Source organism: Anguilla rostrata, chromosome 3 (genome assembly GCF_018555375.3).
Source record: "Anguilla rostrata isolate EN2019 chromosome 3, ASM1855537v3, whole genome shotgun sequence".
Lineage (NCBI taxonomy): Eukaryota > Metazoa > Chordata > Actinopteri > Anguilliformes > Anguillidae > Anguilla > Anguilla rostrata.
This window is the reverse complement of record NC_057935.1, coordinates 62,442,623-62,459,043: the sequence shown is the minus strand read 5'-3', so window position 1 is coordinate 62,459,043 and position 16,421 is coordinate 62,442,623. Positions and strand designations below refer to the sequence as shown.

The 16,421-nt window shown below is 41.6% G+C and overlaps 1 protein-coding gene across 4 annotated transcripts in view; it reads left to right on the top strand.

Moving 5' to 3' along the window:
• Positions 1–16,421, top strand: part of fgf13a (fibroblast growth factor 13a) — a 125,218-nt gene that overhangs the window by 11,950 nt on the left and 96,847 nt on the right. Inside the window, exons 1-2 of one of the 4 annotated variants that reach the window (XM_064329186.1) lie at positions 3,757–4,053; positions 6,975–7,153. In XM_064329186.1, coding sequence (XP_064185256.1) covers positions 7,105–7,153 — 49 coding nt within the window. In that variant the 5' untranslated portion in view covers positions 3,757–4,053; positions 6,975–7,104. Of the gene's footprint in view, positions 1–3,756; positions 4,054–5,910; positions 6,702–6,974; positions 7,154–16,421 lie in introns of those variants that run through there. The other 3 variants (XM_064329185.1, XM_064329190.1, XM_064329187.1) reach the window with 3 other exon arrangements.

Genomic DNA, 16,421 nt, shown 5'->3' with positions numbered 1-16,421 from the left:
AGCGTCTGTGGGTGAGACAACTGGCCGACCCTGTGATGACACCAGCTCTCTGGGCTGACTCCTTTTCTTACCGTCCCTGCCGGGAGATGGTCAGACAGGAACAGATCTATGAAAGGGCTCGCACAGTAGAACCAAGAGTCACGGGCGAAAATGAAAAGATATTCAATTCATATGTAAGATTATAGATGATTGCAGTACCCCTTCCCTGATGATGAATGGACACATTTTGACTAAATGTCCATTGTCGCGTGTGACCTCGTGGGCTGAACAGTGGATCACGAATGAATCATTAGGGTTTGCAGTTGTCTGTGTGCATTAGCAATGCCTGATGGGTAATGTGTGCTGGGACAAAGGCCCAGCCGACACAAAGATACCCATTGCTCTCTTATCAGCAGTAATGATAATAACTGTTCATTACTATTCCTTTATCTGTCTCTCACAGACCATAGCACAAGCCAGCATCGGTAAACAGGTGCATCTGGCTAAAGAATAAATCACCCCAGTTTTAGGTATTTTATCATGAAGTTTTTAGTAGAATATGGCGGCGGGAACAATCTATAACTGGTTTGTCTCACTTGGGTTACTGTAAGTTTATCCACATCTTTTGCATATTATTTATTCATTTTCCTAATCAGCTTCGTTCACTGAATGTGGAAGATGGTGCTTGTTCCTGAAAAGGCAGAATGGGTATTTGTGAAAGGCTACTAGTGGGCCCCACAGTGTACACATGATGCACACACGCGCGACACACGGTTTAAAATTTACTGCAGTCCCTGCTTGAAAACCCGAACCTAACCTCTACAGATCTTAAATCTGTAATCATTTCATTACTACCGAATCATTTACAAGCTTCCAGAGATGAGAACCTTGAGCCTCCAGTCTCACGACAGAATTGAATTGAACACCAAGGACGGCACTGGAGGTCAGCTGACCTCGGGCTATTTGCGGCCATGTACCTGCCGCGCTTGGACATGTGGTTAATCATTGTTCCTCGTAACTCCGCCCACCCTGCCGTTGTGTCATCTTGGAACCGCTAGCGCAAATGACGGCCGACCGATTCAATAGCGACGTGTTATCTTTAATCTTCGCGGGCTACAAACGCGCGTTAAACGCAAAGGTCCCGCTGTGGGACGAGGCATGTGGGGCAGGGCGTGTCCTTGTGGAGCAGGGTGTGTGTTCATATGGGGCAAGGCATGTGCTCATGTGGGCAGGGTTGGTGGCGCTTTGAGGATTGCCTTGACTTGCCTGGGTGTTCTCTTCTACAGTGACTAAATAGGACTAGGGGTCATGGGTCAAAGGTCAGTGCTAGTATAGATACACAGTGGACACAGCTTACTAGGTATTGTATGTATGGATCTTCTTGTGTGTGTGTGTGTGGGGGGGGGGGGTGTTTCCCTTGTGAAATTGTGTGAACTAGGAAAGGGGAGTTTTGATAATCAATATTGGAATTTGGGACCAGCAGAGATCTTGTGGTAGATACCTGACCTTTTTATAAATATGCACTTTATTGAGTGCTTTACTATACTTATAATGATAATAATATAATATAGATATAGAGATATAATTGAAATGATAATCAACACTGCGGTTAATATATGAAACATCAGACAGTAAGGTGAATAGAAAAAACACAAGCTAAAACAAAACATACACGCAAATAAATACATTCAGATTAATATATGTATAAGGTTATGCATATGTATATATAACCCACCCACATACCCATCGTCATGCCATCCACCCAACCACCCGCCCACCCACGCTGCCTCCCACCACCACCACCACCACCCCCCCCCCCCTTCACCTGTATATGCGCGCCCACACACACACTTGACCTTTTAAGAAAACGCTTATACTCAATGCAGTTGATTAAACAAACTATGTATTCACTGGTGCTTGTATTTTATCTCTGTTTATCTGCTATTTTCATACAACCGTGCAATATAAAGATTGATGATGGGAAAAGATGCATGACTCATGAATAGGGGATTGGATGCTGACTGATAGATGGCAACTAGCGTGGAGGGTTTTAACTGTGGAACCTCAGCAAAATTAGGGGCTTATGGCCTGCAAGTCTGCTATTATGAATTCATCTACCCCACGACCCCTGCACCTCATTTATCAAATGTACTCCATGACCTCCATGACCTCTGACCCCTGAATGCAGTTAGACTTCATTGATTTAGATTTTGCATGTCGGCATTTGCCTACCTAAGCAAGCACGTTGCAGAATGATTACTCATAAAGCCCTCCGATCTCATGAATACTAATGAAGGGGAAATGCCATTTAGGCACAGTATGGAAACCGGTGCTTTGAAAGGAACTGGTACGTCACCCCCCCTTCCCCCCCTCTCACACACACGCACACACGTGCGCACACATACTTCATTCAAATGGACACATTTGGAAAATTACCCCTGCCGAAATTGCCCCTATTTCAAGAATGACGGATGACCGTGTTTCGCGTTCAGAACGCGAGCGTGATTGCGGCTAACTGGAAGCGGCGCTAATGTGGCACAGAAGGTTGAGCCGTGACTGGGAGAGCGAGGGGCATGTGCCTGTGACCGCACAGCGCCCGCCATTACATCACCCTGAGGCCCTGCCGTGAGTCCTTCCTTGATTGGCTGAGCTGGGTTCTGCGTGGAGTGGAGTGGACTGTTCGCTGTGGTGAGTTTCACTGGGACATTTAAGCCATATGGGCCCTGTTTGACCTCGCTGCATATCCATGCGTCACAGCCTTCGGGTAGTCATCGAGTGCAAAGGATTTGCAACCAAGTACTAAATCTGACAGCTTTGTTTAGGTTATGTTAATGTCCAATTACTTTTGGTCCCATAAAATGGGTGGTGGGACTGTGTATCAAGAGTGCTGGAATTCCTTTATGGATCACTGGACGTGATTTAATTTCATGTTCATTGTTTCATTTCAAATCCAGTGAGCTGGAGTACAAAGCGCCCCCCCCCCCCCCCCCACAAAAAAAAAACAAACAAAAAAAAGTGTCACTGTCCAAATACTTATAGCCTTCACTATATATAGAAATGCAGTGTGCCATATGTGTGTAAAATATGTAGTGTTGTTATGTTTTTTTGTCTTTTTTAAACCCTACTTAACCGTGGCTCTGTTGCAGTTGGAGCTGAGAAATGAATTCCCATGTGCGCATTTCATTAATAAATTCACCATTCACTCAGCGTGCTTGTTAAACCAACACTTGGGCATCCATTCCATTATAGGATCTCATCTGCTTAAGAAAAAAATCTCTTTATATGGTCTAGAGCTACAAAATAAATAGGGGATTTGGGGTTTACAGACATAGTTATGTAAAATCAGTTTTAAGCATATGGAGAAATTCAAATAAATTTTGCTGTCAGGGGGCAGTTTTGCATACTTTGTTTTATTTTTCCTTAAATGAAAGCCGTTACATAAAATAAACAAACCAAAAATATTGAGTAAATATGCAGGCTCAAACGTGCCGCTAACTATTGGCATGCAATGGCCTGCATACCACGCACCAAAGAACCGCCACAAGTATCCGTTACCACGGTGACACAGAACAGATGCTGATTGACAGGTGCGGTCTTTATGCAGGCTTGCTTTACTTGAGTGTACTTATCTAGGGCTAACGCAACCCTCTGACTGAAGCGTTTCTAGAACGTCTTGGAAAAGTCTAGAGCGTGCAAAGAAACTTTGAAAGGAGTCCAGTTTCCCCTAAAAATAGCAACCTTATAGATCCTGTGACCCGCAAGCGCAACCTTTTCCCATCGCTGAGCGCACAGACCTGCTAAGAATCGGGTGATGAGAGGGAGTGAAATGCTGGACTAATCCCCGCGTTGTTTTAGTGTGTCGCATAATTAATATCCCATGAAAACATGGTAGCCTACGATAAAACCAGTGCTCCAAGTTTGGCTTTTAAATGTCAATGAGAGTGAGTGTAGAGTATTTACGCGCTGTCTCTTCTTCAAAACTCGCGTCGCTGAACTAGACCGTGGACTGGACACTGACTTTATTTACTTTCAAAAAAAATATTTGTCATACAGTTTAAGGAATCTTCATTCAAGGTAAGCATGCAATAACAAATATGCCCAACAGCAGCTAAGTGGATATAGGCCTATATGCACCAAGTTATAAGGGAAGGAGGCACTTCACATGTATGCAACTGCTCTTTTTTCTGAATGTAACCATATATTTCTCCTGTGCGAATACTCCTATTGATCTGGAACGAGGAATGATTCATTGGCAACTGGACCGTATTGACTTCTTTTGGAATTAAATTCTACAGCTCATCCTTATCCACAATTCTTAGCCGACTTTCCAAGTGTGTGGAGACAGACGTGATCCAACAGGCCAGTCGTGGCCAGTTTTTGAGGTTGTTACTCATACAAATGGGAAAAGTTGGATGATTATACAATCGAGGCACTAAAGAAAATGATTGGGGAATTTTGCGAATGAAAACATTGTTTTCGTTTTTGGTTATGTTTGTGTTTGGCTGTCTTTATGTGCGTAAAGGTTTTTCCTACGTTGTCGTAGGATACCACCCTCCTTTTCTTCGAAAGAGGAAAGTGACTGCAGTGACGAATAATGTTCTCTCGGATAAAATCTGTAAAATACTTTTGTTTTTACTATATATAACGTCGTTAGATTAATATATTTTACGGGGTATTCTGCATATCTGGTTGCTTATTAAACGAAGTGAAGAAGCGTGAAATACCGGACAGCTAATAGCATATGTATTGATAAACTGTCAGTAATTTCGGTCCTTTCGAAAAAGGAGTAGAAGTTACTCTGTCTACTCAATGTAAGTAACCTAAACTAAATATTAGGTCAGTAGGCTAACAGCAGTGGACACCAAATGAGCGCAAACAGCCTCCTTTTATCCTGTTTCTACACATCCAGTGTTATATCATTTTTTTCTGTCTGAGATTATAATTTGCATTTCATTGAAAATCTATTCTCCAACAATCAACAACACAGAAAGGAAAACTAGAAACGTGGCGTCACGTTATTGGTGAGTAGTTTACACGTAAATAAATCATTGACTATGTTTGGATGTCAATCAATACCGTGCTGTCAGAAACATCGCATTATTTTGATGCAGATCCATCCCTGAGTTTTAACCTTTCCGTCAAAAAGATGATGTTAACGCTGACTGGGCAACCAGGGACTTTAGTCCTGGTCTGTACCGGACTACGTTTTGCTTCTTCCGGGTGAGATTAGCTACTTTACTCCTTACAGCGCAAGTAAAAGTGTGTGAGATGGGGGACTGTAATCACTTTAAATTCTCCGGAGTTTCCATTGTGTTTCACATGTTCCACATTTTTCAGTAGGCCTATTCATCACCACCTGGCAGGATTTCGATTGAAAGTCTGAATGCAATCATGAATGAAAACTGATTCCTAAATTCCTAAACTAATTTGGTTCATTTACATGCAAATCTACGAGTTCTGTTGATCAAGTATGAAGACTCAAACTGTATGTCACATAAATATAGAGCTCGACCTATAAAGACCAGTGACTTTCCTAAGCGAGGCTTCAAAATTCCAGTGATACTAGGAAAATTAATTTGTCAGTTGTAGAAACTTCTATGCGTATAGAACTGTTTCAAAATAAATAAATACATATACATTCCTGGCTTACTCACTGACCAAAGCCAAATATAAACGTATACATTCAAAATTCAGGACATTCAAAAATTATTTTCAAAAGCTGATTATTTTCGCGTAATCGTTCTGCTTTTAATATTGTCCATTACTTGCTTTGGAAAAATAAGCGAGAAATTCATTCGGATGTGTAATTGAGACAATCGTTGAATGTTAAACGATTTCAACCTAAGGTACGTGTTCTGTCTCGCCTGCTAAGTGCGAAAACTTCTCCCGGCCTCACAAGTATAGAGGTCTGATTTGGCGGAGTGGTTCAGTGTATGTGCTGAGAATTAGAATCGAATTCGTCAACCAAAGATAAATGCGTTTTTGCAGAATTCCCACAAGATATTACGAATCATTTACAAGACTAATAGTCTGATTTCAATACGGGAAACGAATATCGGCAATCGACAGTAATCTCGGAAACCATTCATTGCATGCAACCCTTTGTTATCAAGACAGTGCATGCTACAACAAAGCAATCTGTGCTCTTGGACTGCTCTGTTGGGAGTATAGTGTGACACTTGATTACAACCTCTGTTTGCCGTTTTCTGTCACGACGGATGGAGGTGGACCCCGTCAATAATTTATTGCACGTTCTTCCAGTGCGTTACTATTACCGAACATTCGGCGCTTCACGCAGCATCGTTCTTGGCAACGTGCGCGGGCCGAATTGGGAGCCCCTCGACTCTGGATCCTGTTGATCTGTGAACATTTTTTTTCAATGCATGAGAGGTGTCTGAGAATATCTTGCGTGGTAAGAAATACTCATTTCACATCGAAGCCTGGCAGAGCAGGCTAGAGTGCGTGCATTTTCGAATAGTCCTATTTAGGTGTTGAAGGTGGTTCCTCCGAGTAACTGTAATTTTATTACTATTTCGTTTGCTCGACCGACGTCTTCTGACTTTCGTTGGGAGCCCCTTTTTCTTTTTTCATTTGCCCCTTTCTTCTATTTTATTTTACTTCATAAGAAAGGGTCGTGATTTTGAACGGCAAAAATAGGAATCCATGGTGGATGTGTGCATTTCTATCAATGTGCACGTAGAAGAAAACGTGGAAGGGATAAGGTAAGGAGACTTGTTACTTGTTAAAAGGGCAATATGCAATTCATATATGTCAGCAATGGCGTTTCTAACATTTGTGTTGACGGTTTTTTCAACGACCAAGCTTTCGCGTACTCTGTTGATTGTTTTGTGCGTGTATGGGGGCTATGCGCGTATACCTACGTCCCTGAGACGGGCTGAATTGTACTTCATCTATCGGCCTCTTGTTTATCACTTGTTAACACTTATTTGTATATGTATGGCTTATTTTGCTATTTTCTTTATTTTGTCTCACAGAGCCCTTGTCTCAAAACCTGATACGGTTGTGCGGAGTTTTCCAAGGATTTCATAGAAGAAACAGTTTGCACACTATTCAAGGATTTAGATTCTAGTCTTATTCGGGAATTACACATCCAAACTGGGATCTATGAGCGGAAAAGTGGCGAAGCCTAAAGAGGAAAAGGATGCTGCCAAGGGTAAGAGGCGAACCCCAAACACAAAGATTTCTGTGCTTAAAGCGACCGCGCTCTCATTCATCTACAGCTCGTCTTATTTTTCTCCTTTTTAGCTTCTGAAAAATAAGATAACAGGCAACGACGGGTTACTGTAGTGAAGCGGGATATTGTAATTTAAACATGGTTTGGCGAGATAGACCATACGCTTACTGTTCTCTACAAAGGCACGGCCGGCTTGACCCGCTTCTCGTTGTTAACCAAAATCGGCACATATACACATTAAACACCAATGGGTACTCTCTTTATCAAACTGGTATTGTGCTGTATTCCACCGCCACCACTCGTTTCCATTGACAAAAACAGGACAAATTCATTGAGGTAAAATTTATGATCGATCCAAATGTAACAATGAATTCGGTAAAGGAAGAGTCAAGCTGCGCGTCATACTCTGTAGAGGATACGTATCCTACAGTCTGATGAGATGAGAGCGCTGTCGCTTTAACGTAGTCTAATGGCCGTGAAGCATCGATGTCACATGCATCCTTTTGAAATTTCCCCTTATTGTGGTTTTTGGTGCACTGAATGTTCGGAGGTAAGTCTGAACAATGAGCACTGATCAATATTTTCCCGTCTCACAAAAATATTCTACGACGAGTGATGACGTGCAGACACATGGTTTGCCGTTTATTTTGGTAGCTCCTGTGCAAATTTCCTATTGCGCAAAATAGATTCCACATGTCTCTGGAATCACCGCGCGCGAGATGTAAACTGGGTATCCATTGCTATGGAGACAAAAGGGAGACAGGGTTGCTTAAGAAACCTGGGCAAGATTAACTGATGTACATGCGCATGACTGTGACGGTAGATCAGCAGTTTGTACTGGCGCGCATGGACTTTTTTAAAGTTTTAATTTACATATTTTAAGCTGATTCTGAGACAAGAGCGCCAAAACAAAAAGAGGAAATTATTTATAATTAATACAATAATAAGGAGAAATTTAATCTCAATGTTACTATTAAAATTGGACATATTTTTAAAATCTATGGAAAATTATTTCAATAATCCAAACCGTTTTCTAATTCTTAACTACTGAACGTATTGGGTGATTTGTGAAAATGTATTGTTAATAAATAACATAGTTGTTATTGACTTGATAATAATTAATTTGCAGGAAGAATAAATTAATTGAAAAAATATTCAAATATAGTTGAGTTCCACCCTTTTAGAAAATGTATATTTCCCTTTTTGTTCTGAGCAGTGCTTCAGGAATGACTTGGTTTATAAGTTATACTGACTTGCACCCTGTTCTGTTTGCCATTATTTTGCATGCACCTTTAAAAAAATCTGTGCTTAAGCTGCAGTAAGCTTAGACATAGGCCGCCCGTTTTCTCTGTAATTCTGCAGAGTAAGCACCATCAAAATTATTCACCAACAAAGTTATTTATTTCTGTTTTAGCATGCAGAATACGATGTGAATTAGATGTGTGAATCTTGTGCAGTTTTTGTACAGGATGTTTGTTGGCTTGACTGTTAGTGGTCTTTTTTAGGCCCTAGTTCTTTAAAGATCATATTCCGAAAGGTGAGATGTTCAGAGATATTTGAATGAAAACATTGCCTGTAAAGTACAGTTTCAAAGGTTACAGTTTCAGAGATTGACAGACTACATTTTTTATGATATGACTAGGAAAAAAAAATGACTGAGATTAACCCTCCTATTATGTTCAAATGAACTAACAACATTCATGTTTGGGGTCAATTTGACCCCAGCAATATAAACCTGCAGAAAATAATCGTAACTGAAAGTGTTACCCAAGTTTCTCTCTCAGCTACTTTAGGCCTTTCTTCTGACCGTCTTAATAGCCCAGTAAATATGACATGACTCCCCCCATCCTCCCCTTATACATCAAGTATTGATTTTATATGACTATTGCGAAATACGCAAATGACTGTACAATCTCATTCAGTGACCTAAAATGGAAAACAAAGTATGTTTTGGTGTTTGTAGGGCTTTATGTTGGTATTAAGTGCTCATTAAAAAAGAAAAATAACATTTGGAAAGAAACACACCTTTTATTATCAAGCATAGTAACATTTTATGTTCAGGGTCAATTTCAAATGTTTAGGTTCAGAAAACACTTCATAACATCAATAAGTAAGATATGACAGTTATTTAATAATGAAGAAACACCAATAAAAAGTAAATTAATCACCAGAATTGAGTTTTGAAAAAAATGAACATAACAGCTCAACTAGGTACCCGTGGGTATCAATTCTTCATTCAGACGAGATAGGTGCAAGTTTGTCATGCTCCTGTCGACCCTGCCTTGTTTCCCTGTCATCAAAGCGTATAATGTGGGAGAAAACATGACATGTCTCCAGAGACATTGTGGCTGGAAAAATGGCCCTACTAGTGTCAGCATTCCAAAGACTGGCTGTCGCTTCACCTTTTGACTTGTACACTCCTGCCAAAATAAGCAACCCAATATAGGATTGCTAGTGGGTCACATCCAGCTCTTTCCAGTTGTCACCATACACACGCCTCCCCTTGAGTTTGTCATCTCAAAAATATCCTTTTGCATTGATGGTGCTATGAAGAGTTCAAATGCAGACTTTATGTCTTGTACATGACTGCTAGCTTATCTGGTGGGGCCTGGAACCATTTTGATGACATTAGCAGCACTAAGTCTACCCTGTCTTTAAACTGGGGATCCGGACCATAGTAGTTCTCCATTTTTGGAAGTGAACATGTCAGTTCTTGGTGGTTGAGAGATGACAGGGGCGTTTCTTGGTGGTTGAGAGATGACAGGGGCGTTTCTTGGTGGTTGAGTGGTGACAGGAAGGTTTCTTGGTGGTTGAGAGATGACAGGAAGGTTTCTTGGTGGTTGAGAGATGACAGGAGGGTTTCTTGGTGGTTGAGAGATGACAGGAGGGTCTTTTGGTGGTTGAGAGATGACAGGACGGTTTATTGGTGGTTGAGAAACAAAAGGAGGGTCAGAATGTGGTATCTCAAAGGCTTCATTCTCATCATCAGAGGAGGATGCCACATAGTCAGGGTCCTCCTCAACATTATCCTCAGTCTCAGACATATCCTCATCTAAATCACTTTCACCCTCCAAGATCTGTGACAGAACCTCAGTGGCAGAAAATAAACACCTCTGTCTGGTGGTCATTTTCAAAATCTTTAGTTGAGGCACAAATGCAAAGAGAAATGGTTTAGAGGGCTGTGTGTGCAACCTTATTATAAGTTTGCCCCTGCCCCCATGTTGCGAGAATGATCAGAGATCTCGTGGGAACTATGTTTTCTCCTCATACACACGCATTCTCTCTCTCTCTCTCTCTCTCTCTCACACACACACACACAAACAAACACACACAAATTAATGTGAAAGTGCCCTCAGCCAACACAATAAAAACAAAATCAAAATGATGGTTTTATATAACAATAGAGTTTGGGGTCAAAATGACCCCAACAACATGTGTACAGGACATTGAAAATAATTTTTTCAGTTAATTTCATGTTTGCCATGTTTTCCCCATAAAGTTAGGAAAAAAGTATGGTAACCATATTTTTAGAGACAGCAAACATAATAGGAGGGTTAATAACTGAGATTAAATGCCTACTTTAGAGAGAGCACAAGATAAAAAATGTCCAATTAAACATTTAAAGTCCTCTCTGCGGATTCAGACTAACTATTATTACAATTTACCATCAGTCACTTTTAGCAGATTCTTTTAGCCACAGTGGCAGATTAATCACATGATATTAAATATGAATGTGTGATTCAAATTCAGACTTGCGGCAGAGCCATTGAGGTATTCTAGTTTTTTGTGCTGTGCCAGGCACCTGGATGGGTGCAGTGTACCACTGATGAGGGTACCGGTCCGATTCCTACAAGGCAGGATGTGTTTTCTCTCTTTTGTGCTCTGGTAATACGCTCTTTTCAAAGCAGAAAAACACAAAAAACACTTGTGCTGACAGGAGGGCACCTGCCTAGAAATACATTTGTTCATTTCAAAACTAATCATGTGGTGAATCTCTGAAATCTTGAACTTTTATATGCTTTTTTTGCTGTAACAAGATGATGGGTGAAACGTGTAAAATATCTGGTGCTGACTGACCAGGGAGACCTGACTATCATATAATTTCCTGCTGAGAGAACTCCCCCATGCTGGACACAAGATTTGTCTTTATCAAACTGGACAAATTTGGTCAAATCTCCACAATACTGAAACTGAAGTGAGACTGCCCATTTTTTTTCCTGAAGATTTTTGCCAGGCTCTGAGCCATTTAAATACATGCTTGTTTGAACTAATTACACCTAATTATTGATCTGATAAAGTAATTAAGGGTTTAGATTAACCAAATTTGTGGATGCTCCAGCACAACAGGGCTAGGGTGGTGTTCGCTTTTAACAAAGTATTTCTACCACAAAGAATCAATGAATCCAATCCTACGCATATTGTCCATGTCTTAAGTTGAAAAGTCTGCACATTCGAACTTTTCCAACATGAAATGAACAAAGTGAGGAAGCTTTAATGGGATACATATTTCAAAAATGTCTACACAACTTCTTCACGTCTACTTTTTTCTTCTAAAAGGTCACCGTGGACTATAATGTGCTATAGGACCCCAGCCAAGAAACAAGTACATAATGTAACAGCAGTGGCTCTGCTAGAAAGTCATCGCTTTTGTGAAGTTAGGACATCATCTCTGTTTGCGTTCTTGTTCCGAACTGACGCTGAATTATCCAGGCACCGGTGGTTTGTCAGAATGCCTTGGCTCGCTTGCATTCAAGTCCTCTGTAAATTCATGAAATGCAAAATTGATATTGAATACCGCTTCCATGATTATATTTCAGGCAGCGTGTTTATGTTGGAGGAGATTGCAATATACATTTCATTGTAAATGAACAGTAACAGTAAAAGATTTTTTTTTATTTTTTTATTTTTTTTTATTACCACACAGGCATATATTTACAATGTGCATCTTTGGTTGTTAGGCATTCATGATGACATCCACGAGGCAGTGTTGTTCAGTGCCTTGTATTTCTCCACTTTACTCTTCCAGATGAGGCCCAGGTTATTTGGCCCTCGTCCACCTCAGCTGATGTGTAGTGAGGGTTCTGGCACAGAAAATGGCTGCCATGAATCACCCAGCTGGGCGCTACGTGTCGGTGCTGACGGTTGCTGTGAATTTCCCTGTTTTACTCTAAATCGCTTTGAGATCATGAGATGAAAGGCACTTCATAACTCCAATGCAATCATTGTATGTATTAGTCAAAGCACAGAATGAAGGATGAAGTTACTTTCTCACCCCCCCCCCCCCCCCCATAGAGAAATTGATCACAATGATTTTTTTATTAAACTGAAGTCTGACTAGTCAGAGTAACAACTACAATGTTCTTCAAATGAAGGTGATCCAGCCTTGGATTCCTGCATGCTGTGGAATTGGCTAACAGAGGGCAGAGGTCCCACATATCCATGGGCAGATTAATTTAGCCCGAGGCCAGAAAAGTGTAGGATCGGTAGCCATCCAGAGCGTAGTTTCGAGCAGTTTCATTAATCACAAAGAAAGTAAGCCGTTTTCCCCTGCACAGATGCAGTGCTGTGACACCTGCTCTGATACGCAAGCCGCAGTGTAATTAATCGCCTACGTCAGTAACTCTGAAAGTTCTCTTCAGACTCACCTGAGGTTAGTTTCCATTGTACAGTAGCTGTACAGGAGCTGAGGGAAATGCCCTTAAGCCTTTGGAAACTGTTTTTAATCTTCCAGTGCCGCTATTTTTAAACTCAAAGTCGCCAATGTACCATAGATGCACCATCCCCCCCACCCCCCCTCTGTTCGGGTTTTTATTCCAGATTCTATCCATAATTGCAACACATGAATTTTAATGAGCTGCTAATTGTTCTTAATTAGACCCTTTCGGTGCCTGTTGAAGAATGAGGTACCCTCGTTAGGCCACATTTTGTCTGGAATGGCTGTGCTTACTATGAAGAATGAATTCTGTATTCACATTCCTGGACCTCAGTGCCCGTGTTTATCCTGCCTCTTAGTAAGCCGTGGGATTTATTTATGATGCTTCTAACATGTGCTTTCAACGTGGAGTAAGACCACATCCCAGGAGTATGGCTGTGTTCAAAGTTGCCCCTTAAACCCTCAATCCCTTGATATGGGAGTTGGAACTGCCAAGCTCTAGGGTCTAAGGATTGTTCAAAAAAGTTTTCAGTTAGGTCTTTCAAATCATCCTCCAAACTTCACTGTTGGTGAAAGGGCTTGGCTGTTGCCCCTTCATCAAACCACTGCAAACATCTCACAAACTACTAAGATCCAGGAACAGCCAGCCTTCTCCATAGCACGCCGCAATATTGTAGCTTATTAACATGCCTGTCTGCAGAGCACTGTATAAACCAATATGAAAACATAAATAACAACTGTCACTGTCCCTATTTGTTCCCTTCAATTAATTATAGAAAGAGGCTCGTTATCAATACCTGTTGATATTTATGTCTGATAGGCAGTTCTGGAATGTAAATTGGACCAATATAGTGTCACTTCCAGAATTTTGGAGTGCCTACAATCCATTTTCTACTCTGAGATGATAAACACAGGCCCTGATAAACTTATGCTGTCACTTCCTGTAATGTGCTGTATGGGAAAAGATGAGAGATAAAATCAGTGGGGATCCGAGATGGCGAGACTGCAGAAACCTGGTGACTGAGGCTGTGAACTGTGTCTGGTAACTTACTGTAAGAGGTCAAGGACAAAGCTAATCTGAATTTGAGAAGGCCTGCTGTGGGGGAATGATTGAAAATGGGAACAGAAAACAGATTATGGCAGGAGGGTCCGATATGTCACGTCTTTGTCAAAAAAATGAACCTGTGTCTGTTCAGCTTGGGAGGTGAAACTGGGCAGCCGGGGGCAGACGTGCTGTGTGTCAGAGACCTGCCAGTCTGCATCGTGAGCCCTATTGCTGAAGTGTTGTTCAGGAATGGCCAAAGCCTGTCTCTTCATCTCTCTGTACAAAGCTGTCAGAGGCTGTCTGCGTTAAGGCAGTGGGGTCAGAGAATAATATACACAGTATGCATGATATATGATTAAAATAATCTTCCCGTATCTGCATACATTATATATTATATTTGCTGCATTTATTATACAGCTTTCACTGAGTAATTGTCTATTTGTGTACTGGTCAGGCAGGTGACTAGGTTTCTTTATCCTTACCCTCTAAATTCCTCTTCAAATATATATATATACATATTACCTCATAAAGGTGACTGGTGTTCCTTTGGAAAGACTCTCATCTCATCCGGCTGAAAGACCTGCACTCTCTGGCTGTTGATTCCTTAAATAACTGTGTGTAATGTGAGGGACGTTATGCTAATCCTAAAATCTGTGCACACATTGTGTGTAATGTGAGGGCTCGTAAGCTCTCCTCTTTGGGGCCCCGGTTTATAAGGCGTGGCCACACTGATTTGGATCAGCGGCACCATGGTGCTGATCACGTGATGTCATAGTGGATTGGTCCCTGTGGCTCTCTTTTTGGGGCCTGGACTCAGTTTGGCTCCCTGGGCACAGCCATCGTCACATTGGCACCAGTCCCTCTCTCAGCTGCTGAAGTAGCATTTGGCCCTATCGGTCCCCCTGTGAGGTTGTATATCAGGCAGCTGAGGCCTGTGTTACTTCAGTGCTATGTGTTAAAGTGGAGAGGATTCCATATGGTGTCACTGGCTGTAATGTTACGTCCTCTCGGCTGCTTCCTTGAGTTGCATCGCTGTTCGCGTACACTGTATGTGCGTACAGATGAATCCGCTGCCATGCAACATGTTTTATTCCCCGCTGTGGTGGTACAATACATAGCACCTCCCACCCCCATCCCCAGCCATTTAGTGATCCTCCCTCAGTATTTAAATCATTCATATGAAAGGGCTTAAATGCATTTCATATCATTAAATAAACCATGAATAGATTCAGAATGGGAAACATTCCAGTGTTTGACACATCATTAATTGTTTTCACATCTGGGTGTGTTTGTCCCCTGTGTCAGTTGATTCTTCAAATGTTTACTGCCTAAATGCTTGCCACCCTGTGTCTTGCCCCCCTGGCCACCCCTCTGAAGCCAATTTCCTGTCTTCTAGGTAGAGATGGATGTTCTGATAGACCTTTCAATGTCAGAATGGGAGTGGCTGGGGTGACAGAAACACACTGATTGGTTCAAATGGCTCTGTACCTTCTGTATTAGTACATGGTCTGCACCCCCAAGGAAAACAAGCCTTTAAAGCCATTAATCCATTAGAGTGTCAGTTCATAGAGTCCATTTGTTTGTCTAGAAAGGGAACTGAAACAGGTGGGCTATACAGGAGCCTATGCATACTGTTCATGTGAATATGCTGGCTGTACCATACAGTACCTGGCCAGGACAATAATGTATCTGCACAATCAGAACATAGTTTGCTGTATCCATAATCTACCTGAATTATGGGCTTTTATTGGCTTTATCATCCATATTTCGATCTCTAATATGGATACTTATTTTCCTGAGTCTTTCATTACAATAATGGAAAAGACCAGAGGCCTCTAAATCAAATGTAGGTGAGGGATTATGTCCTCTTTGAGGATTTTGGATCACTGATGGGATGAAAATGTTTTTTTGTTTTTTTTTTGGTTATAAATGCATTCTATGTTATCTAAAGATAGTCTCTTGCAGCTTTCTTCACTTGTGAAGGACTGCATTCTGGATAATATTGTTCATATTGGCATTGAAGTGCTACTGCTGTGTATGCTTGACCTGGCATACAAATGTGCCCATTTGGCGCTCTGACACCAATGAGCTGGTCCTGCACGGCCAGTTAACGGAACCTAGTGCAGTCACGCTTCCCTCCCCGGGATTTAAGAACTCCGAGGCCTGACTGAGTCCCCAAAAACTCCTTCATTCTTCTTGGGACCTCAGTGCTGTTTGTTGCCAGACAAACAGGAGCGAACAGCCCACGTGACACGCGTATGTAGCATGCAGGGCCAGTCATGAGAACCGACATGTTTTCCTGAGCAAGGATCACGCCCAGCTACAGCAGGGTGAGAAATCTATCATGCTTTTTATCCAGACACTGTGCCGTAACATTCCAGCTACATTTAAATTTGGTCCATATCACACTTATACTGTTTTTCTCACTTATTCGCGATCAGCGTAATCACAAAAATGGCAGCAGCATGCACCACGGACCAGACTGTGTTCTACAGACGGCGGTTTTCAAAAGAACACAAACCATTTTTGTGAGAGCAATCTCACCTTAC